This window comes from Muntiacus reevesi, chromosome 2, assembly GCF_963930625.1.
Source record: "Muntiacus reevesi chromosome 2, mMunRee1.1, whole genome shotgun sequence".
NCBI lineage: Eukaryota > Metazoa > Chordata > Mammalia > Artiodactyla > Cervidae > Muntiacus > Muntiacus reevesi.
In genome coordinates, this window is record NC_089250.1 from 136,651,553 (window position 1) to 136,677,400 (window position 25,848).

The window sequence follows — 25,848 nt, forward strand, 5'->3', positions numbered from 1 at the left end:
TTGTTTGGGGCAGGGGGCGGGAGAGCGGCTGGTGGGAGAGGGGCAGAGTCGGGACATCTTTGGTGCGAAGCCTCCCCCACCCGCTCGCTGGGCCGCGCCACGGACACTTGCAGAGGCCACTGCGGTGCCGCCCTCGCCCCCAGGGGGCTGCGGACCGACGCCCCGGAGCCCGGGAGGCACTCTAAACGCAAGCTCACCAACATGGGCTGAGGGCGGGCCTGCTGCAAAATGGCTGCAGACGTGAGAGCGAGCACACACACCAGCAGGTTGAGGACGGCGGGAAGGGGGCGCAGAGGGGTAGCTAGGTGCCTCGGCGGAGGCCTAGGACCGGCACGAACGGGCGGAGGGTTCCGAGCAGGGCTCCTTCCTGGCGCTGCGCCAGTGGTCGGCGCGCCCTCGCCTGCGCCCCGAGCGGCCCACACAGGCGGCGGGGGCGGCCTGGCACAGGGCCCGGACAGGCTCCCAGGCACTTGGGCAGGCCCAGCGCGAGCAGGATGGGCCCGGGGGTGGGGGGGTGGGGACGGTTCCGAGCACATCAGGGGCCACTCGCGCACAGGCACTGATCCGGGCGCGCGCACACGCACACACGCGCGCACACACACACACACACACACACACTCACTCACTCCTATCCGCCTGGCACACCGGGGACATCCGAGGGCTCAGCAGAGCCTCCGGGCCCGGCCCCCACGGTCTGCAGCTCCTGGCAGGCCTCAGCCAATGGGGACCCGGGCCGTAGTGGGGAAGTCAGGGTACCAGGAGGTCCACGCAGGGACGCCCCTCGGGAGGGTTCCACGGACACCCTGGGACACACCCCAAACCCTTGCAGTCTCCAGACAGGACGGGGATTGGGGGACACGGGCGGGAGTGAGGGCAAGAACGATAAAAGAAGGTTCGTAAAAATTCTAAGTCAAATTACTGATAAAACTGCCAAATGAGCACAGGGTCGAGAGCATGGTGCTCCCTCTCCCCGGGCCGCAGCCTCCCGGGCGCCCCCTCTCAGGCAGGTGGCCAAAACCGAAGGCAGAACGCTGCCTCTGAAGAGGTCCCGGCCCCACGCGGCGGCGGAGGAGGGGAAGCGGGAGGAGGCGGCTCTGGGTCTCTCTGTTTAAAAAATCCATCCGGGTTGAGAGTTATTGCTTGTCCTCCAGTGGAGCGGCAGGCCTGGCTCAGTGCGCGAGGGCCGCGGCCTCCAGGGCCCGCGCTTTCTTCCGCCTCTTCAGAAGCAGAGGGTTGGACGCATCTTCAATCTTTTTTATCTTGATCTGCTCGTAGTCGACCCGCATCGTGGCCAAGGCACTGGTCATCTCCTCCTTGACGTCCTCCCACCTCTCCTTGTCCTCCTTCAGGACCCGGCTGGTGTGCAGTGGGGTTTGTCTCTGCTTTTTAATATGCTGTCTAGGTTGGTCATAACTTTCCTTCCAAGGAGTAAGCGTCTTTTAATTTCATGGATGCAATCACCATCCAAAGTGATTTTGGAGCCCAGAAAAATAAAGTCTGTCACTGTTTCCACTGTTTCCCTATCTATTTGCCGTGAAGTGATGGGACTGGATGCCATGATCTTAGTTTTCTGAATATTGAGGTTTTTGCCAGTTTTTTCATTCTCCTCTTTCACCTTCAACAAGAAGCTCTTTAGTTCCTCCTTGCTTTCTGCCTTAAGGGTGGTGTCATCTGCATATCCGAGATTGTCAATATTTCTCCCAGCAATCTTGATTCCAGCTTGTGCTTCTTGCTGCCCAGCATTTTGGATGATGTACTCTGCATATAAGTTAAATAAGCAGGGTGACAAGATACAGCCTTGACGTACTCCTTTTCCTATTTGGAACCAGTCTGTTGTTCCATGTCCAGTTCTAACTGTTGCTTCCTGACCTGTATACAGGTTTCTCAAGAGGCAGGTCAGGTGGTCTGGTATTCCCATCTCTTTCAGAATTTTCCAGTTTATTGTTATCCATACAGTCAAAGGCTTTTGGCATAGTCAATAAAGCAGAAATAGATGTTTTTCTGGAACTCTCTTGCTTTTTTGATGATCCAGTGGATGTTGGCAATTTGATCTCTGGTTCCTCTGCCTTTTCTAAAACCAGCTTGAACATCTGGAAGTTCATGGCTGATTATATTCAAATGATCTGATCCACTAGTTCTTTAAGGGTTGCAAAATAATAATTTTCGAATTCTTCTTCTTTAGTTGACTGCTGGACTAACTCTGTAAAGAGGAACATTCCCTCAGCTCCCCAAGGCTGTAGTTCTTATAGGAAAGACAGGACAAATGCTTGATTCATTTCCTTTGACAGTTTTGAGAACAATGGGTTGGTTTCCCAGCTTTCTTGACTCATGGATTTAGAATATTTGTGCTAACAATTGTAGTTAATAACCTCACTGATGTTCAAATTGTTCCTTCTCTGGCCATTGGGCACATTTTCAGTGGGTTCTTGAGTCTTTTTCGTTGGCCTAAGCTTCCTTTGCTTCCTTCCTACTTTGTTTTACAAGATGTTCCAGGTTCATCTTGAATGTTTCTTGCCCCAATCCTGGAGTCAGACACTTCCCTAAGAAACCCTGGTTCCTTTTCGTGTGCGCTGAGATTTGGAGACCAACCTGGCTACCGGGGGTTGTTTTTTTCTACAGAAGCCTGTATTTTTATAATGAATGAAAGCTACTGATTTTACTCTTAACCATATTAATATTGAATGAAAAGTAAGGTTGTGACTTTTTAATCACACATTTTTATGCTTTAAAAAAGATAAGAGGGCTAAGTTTGTTTTATTTATTATAAATCTTCCCCAAACTGAATGAAAAAAAAGTGAAGTGCTAAACTGACACAACATTCTTCTTGCATAGGAATATACAGAAGAGATAGAGCGTCTGAAACGGGACCTTGCTGCAGCTCGTGAAAAAAATGGAGTGTACATTTCTGAAGAAAATTTTAGGTAAACCCTTGGTTATGGAAATTAATTTCTAAGAATGTACAGCATAGGAAGTATAGTCAGTAGTATTGTACTATCTTTGTGTGGTGACAGTTGATAACTAGACTTACTGTGGTGATCATTTTGTAATGTACAACAAATCACTATGTTGTACACCCAAAACTAATGTAATATTGTAAGTCATTTATACTTCAATTAAAAATTATTTATCTAAACTGTATCATTCATTTAATAACAATGTTACATCCTTCTTATACATTTAATATAGGAACGCATTTCAAATATCTCATCTACTTTGAAGAGCTATTTCGAATTAAAAACTGATACAGTTATCAAAAGACTGTTAGAATGAACTTTCTTCTTATACCACCTCAACTTTATCTTTTCCTTTAATCAATATCTCTAGCAAATAGTTTGAGGAAATCTACATTCTTAAAATTCTTTGTCATTTAAGCACAATGTGGAATAGAAAATGGTTGGTAGTTATGAAGGAACTACAAGAATGTAAATGACAGCACTCACTTCTGACACTTGCTAATCTCAAGAAATCAGAGAGACTCATTAAAGCAGACCAGAATTATCTGGTGCAAAATGTTAGTAGTGCTAAAGCTGAGAAGCTGTGCTCTAGGGAAGAATCGTTTATCTCATGAGGACTTTTGTGGTGGTGTGATAGTGGTATGTGTGTTGCGGTGTGTATTAGGGTCTGTGTGCTAGGGGCAGGAGGTTTAATTGCTCTGTATATATACATACTTCAGTTTTCCAGGTTTTAGCCCCTTATCTTACCCCTTCCTCCTGTGACACCTGATGCTTTCATACCACAAGCCTCTTTAGGATTCTGCCTGTTTATTATTCTGCATATTCCTGATTATAGACACCTAGTTGTATCCCCTACCTCTGCTTTATGTGGGTTATAGTCCTCTGCCACCTTGGTAGCTTCTCAAATTTTATATACATACATGTTTTTTTCCCCTGTAATCGGTAGGGATTCTCAGTTTCAAAATGGAGAAAATAAGAAAAATAGTCTGTTTATAAACCTAAGACAAAGAATACACTTGTTTTTTGCACTTTGTATCTATTGCTTATTGATACTTAGGCATCATTATCATGATAGTGATAAATAGTAGAGATGATATATAACTGCCTCAGTTGTGTTAGAGTAAATTTTATAGGCATTAGGAAACAATATTCACTGTTAAAATCCTTTTAAATTTTATTTTAGAGCTATGAGTGGAAAACTAACTGTTCAAGAGGAACAAATTGTAGAACTGGTTGAAAAAATTGCTGCTGTTGAGGAAGAGCTAACTAGGGTAAGCATTCAAAACTGTGTTAACTGTCATGTAAAAAGCAAATGTTAAAAGGCAATTTCAGAATGTGAGGGACCTGATGTTTTTTAAGTTTTTTTTTCTTGCTGACCTCTAAACTAAAATTAAGTTGTCACAGTTTTTTTTTTTTTTAATTATCATTAATGATAATGAAGAAGTGAATCTTTTTTGAAGAAGTTATTCTATTTGACACATACTAATGCAGCATTTTAAGAAATTAGCTGAATTGTATAATTTAATATTAAAGCTGTATAGTAAATTCTGAGACATTTTCATCAATATGTTTATCAGATAACAAAAGGCAGATGTTGGAAGAAACCAGATGTTAAATAGATAAGGCTGAAAGACCTGACCCTTCAGTGCCACCCTCACACTGGCAGTGTTGAAAGGAATCTGAAGACTTAACACCATTTCATTAGACCTGTTACTTGTTTTTATTTGGTTGGCTGTGCCCCATGATTTGTGGAATCTTAATTCCCTGACCAGGGATCAAACCTGTGCCCATAGCACTGGACATGCAGAGTCCTAACTACTGGGCCACCAGTAGTAGTAGTAGTTATAGGAAGAAACCAGTTACCATATGAAATGTTCTAACCTACCTGGTAACTTGTTACAACTTTTATGTGGAAATAGTTTGTTTGGTTCTTTTAGTATTATGAGCTAGCCAGGTGTGTCAATGACCAGTTCGGCATTTTTAAATTCTAAAACAAAAATGTTTCATGTGTTATATGTAGGTTACAGAATTGTTTATGGATAGTAAAAATGAACTTAACCAGTGCAAATCTAACCTGCAAAGTAAGACACAGGAACTTGAAACCACTCAAAGACATTTGCAGGAAACTAAATTACAGCTTGTTGAAGAAGAATATATCACCTCGGCTTTGGAAAGTACTGAGGAGAGACTTCATGATGCTGCCAGCAGGGTTTGTCTTTTGTTTTTATTTGTAGTCGCGTTAAAGAAGTTAAAGAATGGGTAGAAGTAACTTTCTTAGCATAAGCTAAGAAATTGTGAAATTCTATTTATTCACTCCAAATGATACTTCTGTCCATTTAAGAGACATTATTTTACTATTTCATCTAGATTTTCTTCAGTGGATATGCTTATTTAAGAGAAGTCTATTCTTAGTTTTGAAAATAAAACCTGACTTTAATATACTTTGTGGATGTTTAGAATAATAGTGTCGTACTGCTTTACCTGTGGTCATGGTTGAGACTAATTAGTCGTCAAGAATTTAGTATCTTCTAATGATGGACGATGTTGAAAGTACTTACTTTTTATTAAGTGTATCCTTTGGAAATTAGTAACACATGAAAGTCAAAATCACTAGATCGTATCCGACTCTTTGCTACCCCATGGACTGTATAGTCCATGGAATTCTCCAGGCTGGAATACTGGAGTGGGTAGCCTTTTCCTTCTCCAGGGGATCTTCCCAACCCAGGAATCAAACTCAGGTCTCCCACATGGGAGGCAGATTCTTTACCAACTGAGCCACAAGGGAAGCCCAATAATACTGGAGTGGGTAACTTATCCCTTCTCCAGCAGATCTTCCTGACCCAGGAATTGAACCAGGGTCTCCTGCCTTAGTAACACATATTGGGGAAAAATTTGTGAGGGAGCATAATTATTAAAATTGATTGGCAAACTCATTGTTCCTTGTCTAGATGGCTAGCAGAGGAGAAATAAACATTGGCATGAACTTAAGAATTTCTTCTAAAACTATATATAAAATTTACTGGTTCTTTTTAGAAGTCTTTAATGAAGCACAGATATTTTCATTAGATTGCTTTTGTCATATCCATCTTATCAACACTTATTTTTAAAAATCATATATAGTTGCTTAACACAGTTGAAGAAACTACAAAAGATGTATTTGGTCTCCATTCTAAACTGGATCGTAAGAAGGCAGTTGATCAGCATAACGCAGAAGCTCAAGATGTTTTTGGCAAAAATTTGAATAGTCTGTTTAATAATATGGAAGAATTAATTAAGGATGGCAGCACAAAACAAAAGGCCATGCTAGAAGTTCACAAGACCTTGTTTGGTAAGTACAAACATTTCTCTCTTTTTTTAATTGAAGGATAATCGCTTTACAGAATTTTGTTGGTTTCTGCCAAACATCAACATGAATGAGCCATAGGTATAACATATGTCCCCTTCCTCTTGAAACTCCCTCCCATCTCCCTCCCCATTCCACCCCTCTAGGTTGTTGCAGAGCCCCTGTTTGAGTTCCCTGAGTCATATAGCAAATTTCCATTGGCATCTGTTTTTACATATGGTAATATGTTTCCATGTTACTCTCCATACATCTCACCCTCTCCTTCCTGTCCTCACCCATGCCATAAGTCTGTTCTCTACATCTGTGACTCCTTGGCTGCCCTGCAAATAATTTCATCAGTACCATCTTTGTTCAAAGCATTTCTTATTCCACTCTTACCGTGTTTAGTGAGACTAATTTCAAAACTGATAGTAAAGTATTATTTTCACTATAGAAAATTTGGAAGATGCAGACATGAAAAATTTAAAAAGTCACTTAGAGTCTAGTCACTCTAAGCTAACCACTAAAAAATTTATTTATTGATTTCTAATTTCTCTTCTTTAACCTTTTTTATCTACAGTAATGCTGTGTATTACTTTTAGTTAGAGATTAATTTTTAGGTTATTCTGACTCTTACTTACAGTTTTGGGTCTGATACACTTACAGATGTGCCAAGTGCTTCCTGAATACTGTAGAACATAATTTATATTTAAAATAATGCCATGCTTATGTAGTGAGTCAATTTTTTTAAGGTTATTTATTACAAATTTCCACAACAGGGATATAAATTTTGCCAAGATTGTATTTGTGTTTAAATATATTTATGTCCAAGTTGACATTTTTTTCCTTTTGGTGTAGGTAACCTGCTGACTTCCAGTGTCTCTGCATTAGACACTATTACTACAACAGCACTTGGATCTCTCACATTGATTCCAGAAAATGTGTCTACACTTGTTTCTCAGATGTCTAATATGATATTGAAAGAAGAATCGTTAGCAGCAGAAAGTAAAACTGTACTGCAGGAGTTGATTGTTAGTAAATCTTTTATTACATTTGATAAGTCTCCAAAAAAATGCTCTTCTTTCACCTTAAACTTTACTGGACACAGTGGTAAACAGCTTACTTTAATAGAGTAGGTTTATATTTTTAAAGGCAGATCCCTTCACTTTTTTTTTCTCTCAGAAAGATTAATTTCCAATAACATATATTTAACCTTTGAAACTTTTTTCACTTCTATTCTGTAACGTAGAGTGTAGGAGTTCATAGGCCTTTTAATAACTAGAAAGAATTGTAGGTTTAGCTCCACATGAATTCAAGGGACCTATGACTTGTTAGCTGGCTCAGAAACTGGTTGGTTATCCTTTTCTTAAGGGTCCTGGAATAGTCATGCTAATGTTACACCAACCCAACCTGAAGGGTATATTAAGTAGTTAATTTTAAAACTACAGAAATACAGAAAAACATGTAAGAAAAATGACTTACAGAATTTGGGGTGCATATATAACAATTTGTGGGGTCCAACATATGTAATCAGGTCCTGTAACTGTGAGGCTTTTTTCCATAATTCTGTAGAATCTAGTCATCTAATTATACAATATTGTTTACCTTCTCCACACTTGATTTCTTTATAACCTTTATTTTGTAATTGTATCATTTGTCTAGGAAGTTCTTGGCCATATAACTTACTTTGGTTTTTCCCTCTGTATAGGCTCTCTGCCTCCCTTTTTGAGTTTAACAATATTTGTTGAACATTTTCCAAGTAAATACTGCTCATGTTAGCCAACGTTCTGCCTAAATTCAGTGCTTGCATGACATTATTAGGTAGATTTCTTTAGTCACCCAATTTTGACAAAGTTAAAAGATGCTCACTGGTACTTACTTTTGGGAATTTTTTAAAAATTGGAGCATAATTGTTTTACAATGTTCTGTTAGATTCTGCTGTATGAAAATTGATTCACTCACTAAATAAATGGTAGTCTCTGTTTACTGATGTCTTCCTACCAAGTCATAAGCAAGCTTGAGTCTGAAGAGGTGATTGCTGTTCCCACAGAATGAATTGAAATTAGTATGATAGCTCTTCTTTCAAAAGAAAACCAGTACACTTTTAAGCATTTACTAATTATTTTGTCATAGTTCTTCATCCTTGCCCTAGTGATAGGAGCTAAGTTCAGGATTTTTTTCTTCTTTTTATAAAAATTTCCAATCTATGATACTTTCTAACTTTTCTATACACCTTAACAAGAACCAGAACCATGATGAGTTCTTATCCAATAGAATGTAAGTCACCAGTTCTTAAAACTTAAATGCCTCCAACCCAAAGCCTACTTTTCAAGGCTATTTGGTTTCAGCCCTTTTGACTTAGTAACCTAAAGTTGTTTGAAATTTATTTCTTTGAAATATAATTGTAGGGTTTTTTTCCCTTCTTTGTTTGCATTGCTAAAATTTTATCAGATGACTGTCATTTCCCCCCCTTCTGAATTCTTCTTACTTATGTTACAGTAGACTATTAAGAATTTATTGTACATAAAGTGACCATTTCTTAATTCCTATATGCAGGATTAAGTGATTTATGATGAATATAAACTCTAGTAATAGACTCTGTAGGCTATAAAAAAGAAAACAGACACTTAGGATTTTAATATACACGTGTTTAGTTAACAGGGTATTTAAGATATTATCATTTAACTAGCCAGATTTATGGAAGTGAAAAAATCCTTTTTAAAGAGTTGTGTATTTATTTTTAAAACCAGAATGTACTTAAGACTGACCTCCTCAGTTCACTGGGAACAGTTTTATCCCCCACCGTGGCATCTATGCTGGAAATCAATAGTCAACTGAACAGTATTTTCAAGACTTTGTCGATTGTGGCTAATAAGGTAACGAATATGCTTATTATCTCAAATTGTTAAGAAAGAAATCCACATGAACTCAAGGGACCCAGGACTTGTTAGTTGAGAAGTATTTACATGCAGAATCCATGGGTTATGAGAAGGAATCTGGAGGAGGGAGGAAGAGAGGATGCTGTGGTTAGGATGCTGACCATTGATGTGATCAGCAGAATCATGGCTAAGAAAAACAAGAGGAAATGATCTTCAAGCATCATAGCATACATAGTGGTCTGTCATATGGTGTGTATTTATATGTGGTTATACATACATATGTATGCATACCTGCCTAAATATGGATAATAAAATCCTCTGCGTGCATGCTAAGTCACTTTAGTCATGTCTGACTCTTGGCAACCCTATGGACTGTAGCCTGCCAGGCTCCTCTGTCAGTGGGATTCTCCAGGCAAGAATACTGGAGTGGGTTGCCATGCCCTCCTTCAGGGGATCTTCCTGACCCAGGGATTGAACCCCACATCTTCTGCATTATCAGATGGGTTCTTTATGACTAGGGCCACCTGGGAAGCCCCAAAATACCTCTAGATGTGTTTAAAAATGGTAACAATCACCTCTCAGAGATGGGAGTGGGACTGGGGTTCTAGAGGCTGGAGGGGAAAGGAAGGGACTTTTCTCTGCAATACTGTTTTCTACCTTTTCTTTTTTATATGTAGTCAACAAAGTAAAAATAAAAAATAAACTTAGAACATTAAAAAAGAATAATTTTATTTTTATGGCTGTGCTGTGTCTTTGTTACTGCAAGGGCTTTTCTCTCTAGTTGCAGTGAGCAGGGGCTACTGTTTAGTTGTGGCGTGTGGACTTCTCATTGTGGTGCCTTCTCTTTGGAGCACAGGCTCTAGGACGGGTGGGCTTCAGCTGTTGCAGCATGCTAGTCAGTAGTTGCGCTTTGGGCTCTAGAGCACAGGCTCAATAGTTGTGGCTTGTAGGCTCAGTTGCTCCCCAGCTTGTGGAATCTTCCTGGATCAGGGATTGAATCTGTGTCTTCCTGCATTGGCAGGTAGATTCTTTACCACTGAGCCACCAGGGAAGCCCCTACAACATTTTTTTTAATTTAAGAAAAAAACAAAAAAAAAAAAAAATTTTTTTTTTTTTTTTCTCTTCAAAGATAGAAGATCAGAAGAAGGAAATGGATGACTTTCTTAGTACATTGTGTAACAATCTACATGAACTAAAAGAAAATACAGTTTCTTCCTTGGCTGAATCACAGAAGCTGTGTGAAAACTTAACTGAAGACATGAAGAAAACAAAGAAAATCCAATCACAGGTATATAGGTAGTTTGAGTGTAAAAAGAGAGCTTTATGATCTTTAGATCCCTGTTACAGACTGAATGCTGTATAACTAAATTAGAAACCTGAAAATACTGTCAGCACTTTTGCTTATAACAGTAATTAATGTGAAATAAGAGTACTTCTCTTGATCAGTTAATATTTGATGATTTGCTACATTCAGAGCACAGTGAGACAAGACAGTCCTTTCTTCATATCAAGAAGAAAGATGAAGCTGCAGAAATACTCCATTGGGAGTACAATTAGAAGAAAATGATTATAACATTTAAAGTGAGCTTGTATCTGCATTATAACCCAGGTGACTGTAGTGGTTCCAGCAGCAGCAGTAGCTGTAGTAGTGGCAGAAGGAAACAAAGCTTAGCAGGAGAGGAGAGTCAGAGAAGTGACAGGGAAAGCTATGGGTTGCAATAGATTTATGAACTCCGCCAAAACAGTGGTGGCAGAGCCTAGCTGCTTCAAAGAAGACATCTTTTAGACAATACTTATGTGTATGGGCAGAAAAACTTGAGAACTATATTTGTGACTAATTGTGTAACAATTTTAGTTTCTGTTCTGTGGAAAGTGTAAAGCATTCCAACAGAGGGTTTTAATGTAGATTTTATTTTTTTGCACCTATTCTGTTGATTGCTAAATGTAATAGTCTGATCATGATCCTGAACAAAAGTGTCTTTTTAAAAACAGTCTACTCTGAAGCCATTTTGGTAAACTACCCCAACTTTGTGAAGTCAGATTTCCTTCAGGGTGATGCTGGGTTCCGGATTTGTTTACAGCCTGCTTGGGTGGAGAAGCCCTTGTCTTCAGAAAGCTTGAACTAACAGTTACTGTGTTATGACCTGGCATTCACAGCTAAAAAGGTCACCAAGCAAAGTCATGGAGTTTTTAGGTTACTAATATGATTGTTGGCACGTCCTGTGCAGTATATCTAACTTGAATTATGGTGACATGTAAAGTTTGAGATGGGAATGAAGCTTGTGAATCATCCATTATCATGTGTAATCATTTAATAACCTCTTGAGAGAATTCTTTGGTGTATAGTGCTTAGGATACCATGCTTTTACTGTTGTGGCCGAGGTTCAATCCCTGGCCAGGGAACTAAGATCCCGCGAGCTGTGCACTGCAACCAAAGAAACCAAACCAACCAAAACAAAACACCCCTCTTAGATGGAGTGAAAAAAAAATTAAAGCAACTTTAAAATAAGGTCGTTTCCCTAATTGATAAGCATAAAACTTTTCACACAAAAGGTTAAAATTGAAATTAGTGCAAGTAATAGTTAACATTTATTGAGCAACTCACTGTGTATTTATTCCTCCCACCAGTAGAGATACAGCTTCTATTACTAGCTCAGTTTTCTAATGAGGAAACTGAGTCCTTGGGAACATCTGACAGTATTTAGATCCCCTTATTGCTATGGTGGTGATTATACTGCCTGAAAGGAATCCATTTTTGGAGGAGCTTTTCTATATGTTTCTAGAACATATTCTTGAAATTGCAGCAATTTCTTATACCTCTTCATAGAGGTTTGCCTTAAACCTGTCTAAATCTTTTTAGGTATATATTCTGAGGAACATCTATGATGTGAGAAGTACTTTAGCATGAGTGACTTGGCTTCCCTGGCTTAAAAGAAGCAGGTTTACTAACTGAGCTGTTTCTTAGATATTCTAGAACTTGAGGTTAGCACTGACAAACCTATTTACATGTAGATAAATCTAATACCTGCATTTCCCTCTACTTTGAGATTAGCAGAAGTACTGACATTTTATTCAAAATCAATGTGTTAAATGTGTATTGTCAGCTGTGTGTTATTCAAAGATGTGTTTCAAGATGCCACATATGAGAAAATGATAAGCTCTTTTGACATTAAAATGATCCAACTAGGTTCTATAAAATGTTTCAGCTATATTAGTTGATAATATTTTTGGACTGCTTGATCCATTAAATTTTCAGCATTACTTTTCCTTCTAGTAGTGTTATCAGTTAAGAAGCAACTATGTATATCTGTCAAAATGGTTCTTTTTTTGGTATATTTGGTTAGTTCTGAGGTACACTGAAAGTAACTTGTTACTTATAGTTAAAGTAGCTTGCTAATTTAAAAGTTTGCTGATTATTTACTTTTTTAAAAAGTGCCTGTAGTATGATTATTCCTTTAACATCACTTCTACTACCTTCCTCTGTCAGAGGTGGAGTTAAAGATCTCTTATCAGGAATGTGCATCATTCCCACCTATGGGAAAATACTTTATATCAGCATGGAGTCAAAAGTTTAACCATTATAATTTCAATCTTTTCCCTCCCCACACCTTTCTTACAGGAACTTTACCAGTTAATGAATCTTTGGGAGGAGAGATACTGTGATTTGGAGGAAAAGTGTAAAAACATCCAGAAACCACTTAGCAGTGTTCAAGAAAATACAGAGCGGTAAGCTGTTTTAAATTTGCTTTAGCTTTTCTCTATCTGAAATTATTTCTGAATAGAAAGTTTAAATAGTACAAAAACTATCAACCCATTTTCTCATATATTTTATTCTGTTCATTTTATCATCCTCATTTCCTCTCCCCCTTTCTCTGTAATATTATATATTATATTAAATAATTATATTATATAGTACGTTGAAGTGACGTGAAGTGAAAGTTGCTCAGTCGTGTCTGACTCTTTGTGACCACCAGGCTTCTCTGTCCATGGAATTCTCCAGCCCAGAATACTGGAGTGAGTAGTTGTTTCATTCTCCAGGGGAACTTCCCAACCCAGGGATCGAACCTAGGTCTCCCACATTGCAGGTGGATTCTTTAACGTCTGAGCCACCAGGGGAGCCCATATAGTTAGTATGTTGTATTATATGATATTGCCTGTAGATGAACAATCTTTTGAATGACAGTGGATACAGATATATATATTATATAATATATAATACTATATATATATAATTTTCTGAATAAGTTAAGGTCTTTATAATCTCCACTTTCCCCCAAATACTTCAGTGTATACCCTAAAAACAAAAGATACTGTCTTATATAATAATTGTTTTATTAAAATTTAAAAAAAAATTTTATTGGAATATAGTTGATTTGCAATGTTGTGTTAGTTTCAAGTGTACAGCAAAGTGAATCAGTTAAACATATACATATATTCCATTTCTTTTTAGATTCTTTTCCCATGTAGGTTATTATAGAATATTAACTAGAATTCCCTGTGTATACGGTAGGTTCTTATTAGTTATCTATTATAACAATGAAAGTTAATATTGAGACTACTGTTATCTAATATATATACCTAATTCAAATTTTGCCAATTCTCTCACTAATGTTTTTTATAAGAAAAAAAAAAGATTTTTCTTCTGGTCCAGGATTTAATTCAGAATCACACTTTGCATTTGTCATGTCTTTTTGAGTCTCCTTTAATCTAGAGCAGTTGCTTAGTCTTTGTCTTTCATGGTCTTTTCTTTTTCCATGAGCATGGAATACTTATTTAGTAGCGTGTCCCTCATTTGGGGTGGCCTTCATGGTTAGTTGGAGTTGTCAAGAATATCACAAAAGTAGTATGTTCTTAGTGCATCTCAGATTTCAAGAGGTTTAACTTTGATAATTTGGGTATAGTGTTGTGCTCTAGATTTCTCCCCTATAAAGTTCCTTTGCAATTAATAAAGAACTTAAGGAGAGATACTTCGAAACTATATAAGTATCTTATTCTTAGAATCCATTGATATGTATATCTGAAATAATTATGATAGTGGTTGTCAAGTGATCTTTTTCTACATGTGTTAGCTGGCATTCTACTGAGAGGAAGAGCTTTCCCTTTCCCTTGCTATTTATTCTTCCATTTATGTTGTCATGACTCTTGGATTCTTTTATCCTCTGGGTTATAATCCACTATTTTTTTTTTTATTTTGATGCTCAAATTATCTCAGGTTTTGTTTTGTTGTCATTATCTTTTTTTTTTTTTTTTTTTGCCTGTGCAACATGTCATGTCAGATCTTAGTTCCCTGAAGAGGGATCAGACCTGTGTCCCCTTCAGTAGAAGCATGGAGCCCTAACTACTGGGCAGCCAGGGAGCTCCCTGTCCCAGTTTTGACTAGTGAGAGCTTCTTCAAGTTGTCTTCTATGTCCTTTTGATATGATCTGTCTTTTTTGAGGGGTCGCCAAGAAGCAGACACAACTGAGCAACTAACAGAGATACACAGCGTGGTGTTCCAGTAATCTTGTATTTTCTCAGCTCCAGCTCTAAAATCATAGTAATAGAAACCAAGATCTGGGCACTAGATGTTCTTACTGCTACTGGGGTGTCATTTCTTCTAAGGCTTCTCAGGTGGACATAGCTGGAAATATATGTGTGAATGTGTACATATATGTGCACATAAGTATCTTTTCAGTCCATGTTTGTGCTGCTTTTTCAGACTGTGAGAAACTTGGCTTTCATCCACAATATATTTACATATTTGCTCAATTTTAGAATACACATTAAGTAATTTAACAATTTCTAACTCATATTCATGATGAAATATATATTTACTAATTAGAGCAGGGTTTGGCAAACTATGACTCTGGGCTGGATGCCTGCTACTGCAGATAATTTTATTGACATAACCATGTTTGTTTACTCCATCTGCCAGTTCGTTTATATGTTGCCTTTGGCTGTATTTAGCTGCTTTTGCACTGCAAAGAGTATATCAAAGACTACTTGTAAGCCTAGAATACTTGCTATCTGGATTTTAAAGAAAAAGTTTGCTGATTCCTGCATTAGTGTTCAGTGTTACTTTATAGTTCATTGCTTGCCAGTCTCATATCCTTATCATATAGCTCAATCAGACTTATGTTTTCTTTTAGAAGTTTTACAATTTTGTGTAAGATTTAAATCCATGAGTTTTTAAAAAAAAAATTTGGCCATACCACATGGCTTGCAGTAACTTAGTTCCCTGACCAGGGATCAAATCTGAGTCCTTGGCAGTCAAAGTACGAAGTCCTAACCATTGGACTGTCAGGGAATTCCTCATGATCTGGTTTTAAATTTTTGTGTAAGCTGTGGAATTTGTCAAGATTTTTGCCTGTAGATATTATAAACTCACAAGGATGAGAATATTCTGATACTTACCCCTATTTTTGCCCATTAAATTGTTCCTTCCTGAAGTTTCAAGCTTTCTTCTGTTTGGAGAACTTCCTTTAGTCTTTGGGGTAGGTCTGCTGTCCACAAATGCTGTTTTGCTTTGTCTGACAATATCTTGATTTTCCTTTCATTCCTGAACAATATTTTCACTGGCTATAGAATTCAGGGTTGACAAGTTTTTTCTTTCAGCACCTGGAATATGTTGTTTCATTTCCTTTTGGTCTCCAGGAGATGAGAAATACACAGTTACTCAAATCTTGTTCATGTATAGGCAGTTTCTCTGTAGCTGCTTTTAAGATATGTGTTCGCTTATGTATTTCTTTGACTTAATTCTCTTTGGGTTTGCTCAGCTTCTTGAAGGTGGCACTAGTGGTAAAGAACTGGTAAGAGATGTGGGTTTGATCCCTGGGTCAGGAACATCCCCTGGAAAGAGGGCACGGCAACCCATTTCAGTATTCTTGCCTAGAGAATCCCACTGACAGAGGAGCCCGGTGGGCTGTGGTCCGTGGGATCGCAAAAAGTCGGACATGACTGAAGCAACGTAGCAGGCAGCTTCTTGAATCTGTAGACTTAGGTCTTTCACCAGACTTTGAAATTTTCATCCTTTTTTTTTTTAAAACCAAGATTGATCGATTGATTTTTTTGGCCTTGGCACACAGCTTGTGGGATCTTTGTTCTCCAACCAGGGATTGAACCTCAGGCCATGGCAGCACCAAGTCCTAACCATTTGACTACCAGGGAACTCCCTCCATTGTGTCTTTGAACATTTTTCAGCACTGTATTTTTTCTCCTCTGATCTAGAACTTTGATGACACAAATGTTCAGTGTTTGTTTTTTTTTTTATTGTGGTCCCATAGTTCTCTGAGACTATAGATATATAGTCTATTTTCTTTTGATAAGATTGAGTAAATTCTATAATCTGTCTTTATGCTCCCTGACCCTTCTTTTGTCCTGTTTAATCTACTGTTGAACCCATTCAGTGAGATGCTTTATTTCAATTACTGCTTTTTTTCAGTTTTATAATTTCCTTTTATTTCTTTTTAAAAATCTCTTCTATTTCTTTGTTAAGATTCTCTTTCTCTATTTTCTAGATGTATTTTAATTGCTCGTTGAAAATTAAGATTCTCTTTCCCTTTTTTCTAGATGCATTTTAATTGCTCATTGAAAACATTTTTATGATGGTTGATTAAAATCCTTATGAAATTGTTCCAACATTTGAATTATCTCAGTGTTGGTAGCTCTTGTCTTAACTCATTCAAGGTGTGATTTTCCAGAGCGGTTTACAGTTGTTTCCTGAACATTTTGTTTATTATGTTAGGCGATTCAGAACCCTATTTAAATCTTTTTTAAGTGGGAATGTCTTGGCCCACCTTTTGGGGCTGTGATTCCAATAACACTTTAATTTTCAGAGCTCTAGTGGTTTTATTATGGCATGCTTCATTCCTGTGCTACCCATATGAGAAAAATCTGTATTCTGCTTTTGATGAATAATGTGTTCTAAATATGTCATTTAGGACAATTGGTAGTGCTATTCAGGTCACCTGTATCCTTACTGAATTTCTGTTTACTTGTTCTACTAATAAAGGGGTATTGAAATTGACTTTAATTGTAGATTTGTCTATTTCTTTTCTCAGTTCTGTCAGGTTTTTGCCTCATATAAATGATGCTCTGTTGTAGATGCATACACAGGAGGGTTGATATATCTTGGAGAATTGACCTTTTGTCATTATGTATTAATAGAGTCCCTTTTTATCCTTGATAATTTTCGTTATTCTGAAGTCTGCTGTCTGAAATTAATTCAAAATGTTCTGGCTCAGGTGGTAAAGAGTCTGCCTACAGTGCAGGAGACCTGGGTTCGATTCCTGGGTCAGGAAGATCCCCTGGAGAAGGAAATGGCTACCTACTCCAGTATTCTTGCCTGGAAAATCCCATGGACAGAGCAGCCTGGCAGGCTACAGGCTGTGGGGTTGCAAAGAGTCAAACAGGACTGAGCAACTTCACTTTCACTTTCTTTAAATACAAAAAAATGTTAGTTTTCTATTGACTGCTATTTGCATAATATAGCTTTCTCCATCTCTTTACTTTTGAAGTAAGTCTTTATATTTAAAGTGGATTTCTTATAGACAGCATATAATTGGATCTTCTTTTTTTTTTTTTAATCAAATCTAATGATGTATGGCTTTTAGCTGGTGTGATTAGACCATTCTCATTTAAATATTGGTATGGTTGGATTAAAACCTACCATTTTGTCATTTTCTATTTGTTGCATCATTTGTGCTTTGTTTTCATTTTTTCCTTTCCTAATTTAAGTCAAGCATCTTTATGTTTTCATTTTATCTCCCACTGACTTGTCATTTATTCTTTTAAAATTACTTTTTAAAACTGGTTTTCCTAAGATTAATAATATATATTTTAAAATAATTTTAATCCACCTCCAAATAGTTTGCTGTTTCATGTATAATGAAAGGACCTTAACAGTATATTCCCAATTCCTCCTTCCTATCTCATACGCATTGTTTTCATATATTTTACTTATACATATACATATGCTATATTTATCCAGTACATTGTTCCTCTGCTTTATCTATTTTCTTTCTTAATATGGCTTCTAGAAATTTTTAAATTGTGTATATGACTCGTATTTCTATTGAATGACGCAGCTCTAGAATTCTGGATGTCACCTCTCCTACTACTAACTCCTGTCATCAGTTTTTCAATTCTGTTGTTGGTCCTATTCATTATATCATGTTCCATTCTGAACTCTTCCTTCTAGATTCTGAATCTAGGAAGCATTTCCCTACTTTTTATTTCTAGTGGGTTGTGATTCCTTGAGGGGATGGATTTGTGTCAATAACCTGCAAGCTTACCACTTAATTTTCTTTTCCTTTTTCAATTATTTCCACTTTATCGGTAGCTGAACTTTGGTTTTGGGCACATTTGCTTCTCCACTTAATTTGCTCACATGGTATACCATCTAGTGGTAATAGATGGTATTAGAATAGAAACTTCATTCCCCAAAGTTTAACTCTGCTCCTATGAGATGACTTTGAATGCTATTGATATTATTAGGGAACTTTAAGGAGAGAAGGAAGCCACTGATGAATTTTAAATATATATTTTGATATTAGTTTCATATCAGCATAATGTTTCATTGCACTATATGTGCTATATGTATAATCTGTCACATCTCAATATACTTGTCTTTTAATTATTAGAAAGTTTTATAACTGACTTTGTTCTATAATATTTATAGTTTTTTATTTATTTTGTGTCATAGACAAGGCAAAACGGCTTAAGAACAGAATGACTTAACTGATTGTGGACAGTTTAGGGACTATAAACTAGAGGCTACAGGCAATAGGAGATGTTCTTAAGTAACATAATTCAGTTGTTGTTTAGCTGCTAAAATTGTGTCCAGCCTTTTTGCAACCCCTGGACTGTAGCCCGCCAGGCTTCTCTGTCTATGGGATTTTCCAGGTAAGAATACTGGAGTGGGTTGCCATTCCTTCTCTAGGGGATCTTTCCAACCCAGGGATTGAACCCTCATCTCCTGCATTGCAGGTGGATTCTTTACCACTGAGCAACCTGGAAGGAGTAAAACACTTAAGCAGAGTTCATTTTAATAACCATATAGTTAATATTCTAAGAGGTGTGAAGTAAAGTGTCACATCTGGAAAAGGGCTGAGAAAGGTTTTATAAGAAAAGAGATATTTTCAAAAGTCATTTAGTCACAGATGTGATATCAGTCTGCTGTGAAAAGACAAGAACTTGAACTCTGGAATAAGACTACTAAGGTTTGAATATTTCATTTTTGAGCTGTGTGATCTTGGGCAAGTTACGTATCCTTTGAGTCTTAGTTTTCCATTTTAACAGTGTTATTCTCTTTTCCTGTAGGAAATCTAAAGGTATAATTAGCAAAACAACTTCTCAGAGTGAAAAATTTTGTGCTGATTTTGATGATTTGTCAGAGGAACTCAGACATTTTAACCAAGAACATACAAAATTGGTTGAAGAGTCTAAGAAACACTGTGATAAACTCAGTAGCAACCTTGAAATAATTTCTAAAGAGACCAAACAGAGATGCGAGGCTCTGAACACAAGCACACTTTGTTTTTCTGAACAGTGGGCATCTTGGTTAAGTAAAAGGCAAGAGGAACTTCAGAATTTATTGAAGGTAATTACTTTGTAACTGGAATCTCCCTTGGGGAGAACAGTGATAATCAGAAAATTTTATATTCTTGGCTAAGAATTGACTTCAAAACACATGCTAAAGTATAATGAATAACATAAAGTTGTAAGGTAAGTTGGTATGCTTATACATGATCTTGTTTCACATATACGTTTCCTAGATCTCCAGATGATTTAACATTTATCTGATCTGTCCTATATCTATCTTTGGTTTTTGATTTGTTAGTTACTTTGGTTTAGAGCACGCTGTCCTTTGGTATATAATACTTTTCACTTATAAATGACTTTTACTTTTGTTTGGGTACATTCAAACCTGTTATTGCTTTAAGTATTTAGGATATTGTTCTGGTTACTCAGAAGACATCTGATAGGTTTGTGGGTTTGCTTGAACTTTATATTTGCATGAACCCTTTGTGGCTTGGTTTTTCTTCTGTGCAATGAAAGGATTTTACTACTATTCTTAGAAATTAGGTAAAATAACTTAAGTATTTTAATCTATATAACCTATTTTCACAGAAAGGAACCATGACTAGTAGAAAAATAGGTAATTTCAGGTTTAGAGCAGGAAGTATACCAGATGAGCCTATAGATCTTGTCATACCAGAAAGTAAAGATGCTGTTAAAGATTAATGGAATTGTCTCAAAAAGACTTAGGAGCCAACCTGACACTCCCTTATTAGAGGTGGTACAATTTGAGCATCATGAGGAATAAGTGCTACAACAGATTCAGTTCAGTTCAGTCGCTCAGTCGTGTCCGACTCTTTGCGACCCCATGAATCAGCACGCCAGGCCTCTCTGTACATCACCAACTCCCGGAGTTTACTCAAACTCATGATTAAGATATATCAAATATGTTAAAATTGATAAATTCATAGAAATTTCATTAGTCTCCTTTGGTTCATGCTAGGGAAGCAGTAAATTATTCTAAGAAGTAGTCAATGAAGGGAAACAATTGAAAGGTCATCTGTCTTTACTGAAAGAACTCTGTCTTGGTTTAGCAGGGTAATGACTGACGAAAAGTGTTTCAAAGAAGAATTCCAGCTAGTAAAATGCAGAAGAAATGATAGAATTAGGATATCACCATCTTGCAAAACCCCTAGTGAAATAATCCTTGTGGACGTTAGTGACTGCGTATACCATTTGAGCAAAAGCTGATGAGAGATCTTTATAACTAAGAAGGTGACCATACTCAAACACACTGGTTGATTTTTTCCGTGCAGCTTGTGAGATTTTTCAGTCCCCAACCAGGGACTGAACCTCGGCCCTTGGCAGTGAAAGCACAGCATCCTAACCACTGGATGACCAGGGGATTCCCCACACCGATTAATCTTAATGTGAGACACACAACCAGGCATTATGTACTTTCAGTACCACCTATGAAATATTCTTGCCAAAAAGTTAAAACCTGGTCTAGATTAAGCCTTTAGATCTAACTAATTTGTAGAAAATACAGAGGACAAATGAACATGTGAAAATAACAGAGGTGCAATTGAACATATCTAATAATTGAGATATTCAGTAGAGCATAAATACCTGGTTTCTTCAATGAAATTTTCTTTCAAAGCAGAAAGTATGGATAACCTATATTAAAAGAGTTCAGACCTAGAGGGCCTTAAGCCCTGGTTTACCTAGCATAGTCCTTGTTTATATTTATTGCACTGGGGTAATTATTGTTAATGGCCCTTTTTACTCTTAGAATATCTCAGTTTTGATGAGAAATTATATAGTCATTTACTTAAGACAGCAACCAAATCTAATGATGAATTCTGATTCAAACAAGTCTGAAAAACATGAGAGAACTCATGAAATTTAAACACTGACTAGACATTTGATGTAAAGAAAGGAATGCTAAATTTTTTAGATGTGAGTTCAGTTCAGTTCAGTTGCTCCGCTGTGTCTGACTCTCTGTGACCCCATAGACAGCGGCAGGCTAGGCCTCCCTGTCCATTACCAACTCCCAGAGTTTACTGAAACTCATGTCCCTTGAGTCGGTGATGCCATTTAGATGTGAGAGTGATCTTAAAAAGTTCTTAACTCTTGGAGAAGTACGCGATGTAAAAGGATAAAATGATACAGAAATTGCTTCAGAACTGTCTTGGTGGAGAGCAGGAGTAACTGACCAGTCTTAATTGATCTATATCCCATGTAGTAATAAACGGTGAGGTTGGTAGTGAATATAAAGGGGTTATTAGTATTACTATTTATACTTTTACGTGTGTTTCTAAAACCTTTGTTATGGAAAATTTCAAGGTAAGAAGTTAAAATGTTGCATAAAGGATGGGCAACTTTGATCTTAGTAATGAAATCTCATTTGCATCATTTACAGGTTGTAAACCAAGGCTGTGAGACTTCAAGTTTAGAGATTACTGAACAATTAAGTGGGCATAAAACAGCTAATGAGAACCAGCAAAACTTTTTTCTCAGTCAGATAACTATTGATGAAGAAGAATTAATGACACGAAGTCAAGAACTTAATAAAACTGTAAAAATAGGTTTGACTAAGCTTAACTGCTTTCTACAACAGGATCTGAAACTGGACATCCCAACAGGTACTTTTAAAGGGAAATTGATTTAAAAAATTTTTGAAATTGAATTCAACTGTATACAGTGCTGGTTGTTCCTAGAAACTAGGTCTTGCCATTCCCTGACACAGATTTACCATCTCACTCTGATTAACTCAAATATGGAAAAACTGGAATCATAAAGTAGGTTTAATTAAGCATTAGATGATATACATAGCATATACTCCCAGAAACTTGGGCAATCACAATTCAGTAAAAGTTTACAAACATTCAGGTAACTGGCTTTATTAAGAGAGCACATTTTAGAAATGTGCTAAAGAGAGCACAAAAAGAAAGCCTACCAAAAAAAAAAAAGCCTACCATCTATCTAGCACTGTTTATAAAAGGACATTTTAATACCAAAAATGGAGGAATGTAATTAAATACATCTAGTTTAATGCAAGGTTTACCACATTGTACATTTTTTATGTGTACCTCTCCTTTTGTCAGGGACCGTTTAGATTGGCATTCAGGAATTACCATTTTGGGAGGTCAGAGCAGTATAAGCTATAATGTATTCAGGGAGGCCTTTATGAGAGAAGGTGTAACAAACTATTTAACACAGGAAGAGTAATTGAGTTATTCATTAGGTTGCGGTAGTGGTGACACTGTAAATTTATTAAAAATCATTGAGTGTATTTTGTGGTATGTAAATTATACTTTAAAGTTTTTTGTTTTTTTTTTTAAGCAGTTATAAAAGGAGATGGCACTAAAGGATGCTAGTTAATTTTTTTTCCCCAAGACTCTTGATATTTATTATCCATTTTTCAATAAAATTAGAAATATAAATGTTAAGTGAAAAGGCCAGTGCCTGTGTAAATTATGAGAACAGGAATTATTATAAAGAAATGTAGCTGGTTAATATTTACTTTCCACCAAATTTACAGTAAAATGATTATTCCTATCTAACTGATCATGCTGAGAAAATTGTGTCTTATTCCAATAATGTTGCCATTTTTTTCAGAACACTCTGAATCCTTTTAGAGCCTACAATACATCTTCTGTAGGTGGAAAAATTCATGTTTTGGCATAGGTTGGATCTTGCAGTTGGTTGAGTTGTCAATTTAGGAAATATTTTAAGCACATATGCCTGACAGATAACAGAATTGATTCACATATGTGGCAGTAGTTATATTTTTGAAAGACAAAGACTTACTGGGAAGTATAAGTTTTAGCATTAAAAAAATTGGGAGAGAAGTTCAAGGCGGGGGACATATGTATAACTGTGACTGATTCATATTAATGTTGGCAGAAACCAGTACAATATTATAAAACAATTATTGTTAAGTTAAAAAAACCGTACTCATAAGCCACCTTTCAATTTTTACCACTTATATCCACTAAAGGTACGACCCCACAGAGGAAAAATTATGTATACCCATCAACACTGGTGAGAACCCAGCCACGTGAACAACTCCTTGATGAGTTGAAAATGAAACAGCCTGAGCTATTAACAACACTAAACTGTTCAGAAAACAATGAAGAGACTAGTCAGGTAAAATTTATTTTAGGCATCATAATTTTAGAATTCTCCCATAAACTTTTTTTTTTAATTATTTATTTATTGTATTACTTATTTTGGCTGTGCTAAGTCTTTGTTGCTGCATGAGGGCTCTCTCTAGTTGTGACAATCGGGGGCTGCTCTCTAGTTGCGACGGCTTCTCTTGTCGCAGAGCCAGGCCCTAGGTGTATGGTCTTCAAGAGTTGGGGCACGTGGGCTTAGTTGCTCCTTGGCATGTAGGTTCTTCCTGAACCAGGGATCCACCCGATGTCCCTGCATTGCAAGACGGACTCCTAGCCACTGGACCACCAGGGAAGCCCTAGACAGTGTTTATGTTGTGTTTATTATGTGCTTGACATTGTTCTGAGCATTTTACATATATATATATATTTACTTAGTTAATTCTCTCAGTAACTCCGTAAGGTGAATGCTAGTACTATATCCCCATTTTAACAGGTGAGGGAACTAAGAATTACCTTGTCCCAAATCACAAGGATGGAGCTGGAAGTAGAACATAGAGAATCTCCACAATCTGTGCATTTAACTACAGTAATTATAGAAAAGTTGGGAAATTCGAAAGTAAAGAAGAAAGTAAAAAGTAAACTATAATCTCTTTATTCTGAGATTATCACATTTAACACTTTATTATAGTACTTCTCTATGTGAAAACATAACAGGAATTATTTTTATTATCTTGTAGACTTTCTGCTAATTTTGTTGAGGTTTAACTTTTAAGTAATGGACATTGTGTTATTTTTCAAAGAAGAAAACTGCCTTGTGTGAAGATTTTTTTTTAACCCTGCCCCCTCCATGTGAAGATTTTTAAGCCCTGGGAATTTATCAATTCATCTAGCTTCTTCTTTTAGGACTTGGGTGAAGAAAATGCGGTTCCGGTGCTCACTGTTGAAGAACCTCTAACTCAGGAACCATCTGTAGATACTAGTTTGGATTGTTCATCGAGTGGTGGGGTTCCATTCTTCCAGGTACCTGATTGTATCTTGTTAGATAACCCTTCCACATCTAACATAAATCTGTCATTTGCTATCCAGTATAAAGGCATTGCTCTTGATGGATGGAACAGGAAAAGTATTTTAGTCATTCCTTTGGGATGGCTTGTTAACTTTTCTGGTTTAAAGAATTTACACAAGTATAATTGATTAGGGATTTTTTGGTAGGATAAATAAACTCAAAGTTTGACTTATTCCCATCCTTGGCTGGTAATCTTCTGTTGTTATCCTTACCCCTTTTCTACTTCCTCCATACTCAGAATGATACTAAAAGCAGTCATTTCTCTCTTCCCTCCACCTTTGACGTGGATGTCCTGGAGCCTATCTCTTCCCACTGTCAGACTTTGAAGGCGAAGACATTTAAATTGAGATTTGAATGCCTCTCCGGTTTAAAGACTGAGTCTCCTGCCTGAGGCTTTTCTCCTATTAACTATTCCCCCAGGTAGCCTGCAGTTCTCACCTGCCGAGATATTGAGCATTTACATCCTGTGCCCTTTCCTTCCCCCTTTTCACCACTTTTGGGAGTATAACACTAAGCTGTCTAATCTTTCCCTCTCATTTAAAGGCATAAGCCTAGACAGAGTCTGTGAAGTAAGAATTTCCTTACATAGGATGTTAATGTCTACATTTTATATCATAGTTGAAGTGCTGCTTCTGATGCGTCTATGCTCTCACCATGATCTAAAGAGTCTCCATTCCTATTAAACTATTAAATTAAGCTATTAGGTTCCTATTAACCTATTAATCTGAGCTGCTTTAGCTCAGATTTTATTAAATTCCTCTCTCCCTGCATCAAGGCAATTTTATCCCCCAAATCTTCCTACCTTTTGCTTTATTCTTTACTATTAAAAAATGCTAAATATATTTCTATTTTTCAACCCTCTCTTCCATCTTATAAAATTAAGGAAAGGGAAAGATAAGAGAACTTTAGTGACTGCTTAATCCCTATTTGAAAATTCTCTCATTATTACAGCATATGATGTTCTGAAGGCCAGGCTTATTGGTTCAGTTATGGCAAGGAAGTTCCTACA

At 37.1% G+C, this 25,848-nt stretch overlaps 1 protein-coding gene across 1 annotated transcript in view; it reads left to right on the forward strand.

Moving 5' to 3' along the window:
- Nucleotides 1-25,848, forward strand: part of KIF11 (kinesin family member 11) — a 43,154-nt gene that overhangs the window by 14,359 nt on the left and 2,947 nt on the right. Inside the window, exons 10-21 of the mRNA XM_065922921.1 lie at nucleotides 2,833-2,921; nucleotides 4,138-4,225; nucleotides 4,975-5,163; nucleotides 6,075-6,282; nucleotides 7,135-7,307; nucleotides 9,027-9,152; nucleotides 10,285-10,443; nucleotides 12,775-12,881; nucleotides 19,455-19,734; nucleotides 22,075-22,297; nucleotides 23,656-23,804; nucleotides 24,677-24,793. Coding sequence (XP_065778993.1) covers nucleotides 2,833-2,921; nucleotides 4,138-4,225; nucleotides 4,975-5,163; nucleotides 6,075-6,282; nucleotides 7,135-7,307; nucleotides 9,027-9,152; nucleotides 10,285-10,443; nucleotides 12,775-12,881; nucleotides 19,455-19,734; nucleotides 22,075-22,297; nucleotides 23,656-23,804; nucleotides 24,677-24,793 — 1,908 coding nt within the window. The remainder of the gene's footprint in view (nucleotides 1-2,832; nucleotides 2,922-4,137; nucleotides 4,226-4,974; nucleotides 5,164-6,074; nucleotides 6,283-7,134; nucleotides 7,308-9,026; nucleotides 9,153-10,284; nucleotides 10,444-12,774; nucleotides 12,882-19,454; nucleotides 19,735-22,074; nucleotides 22,298-23,655; nucleotides 23,805-24,676; nucleotides 24,794-25,848) is intronic.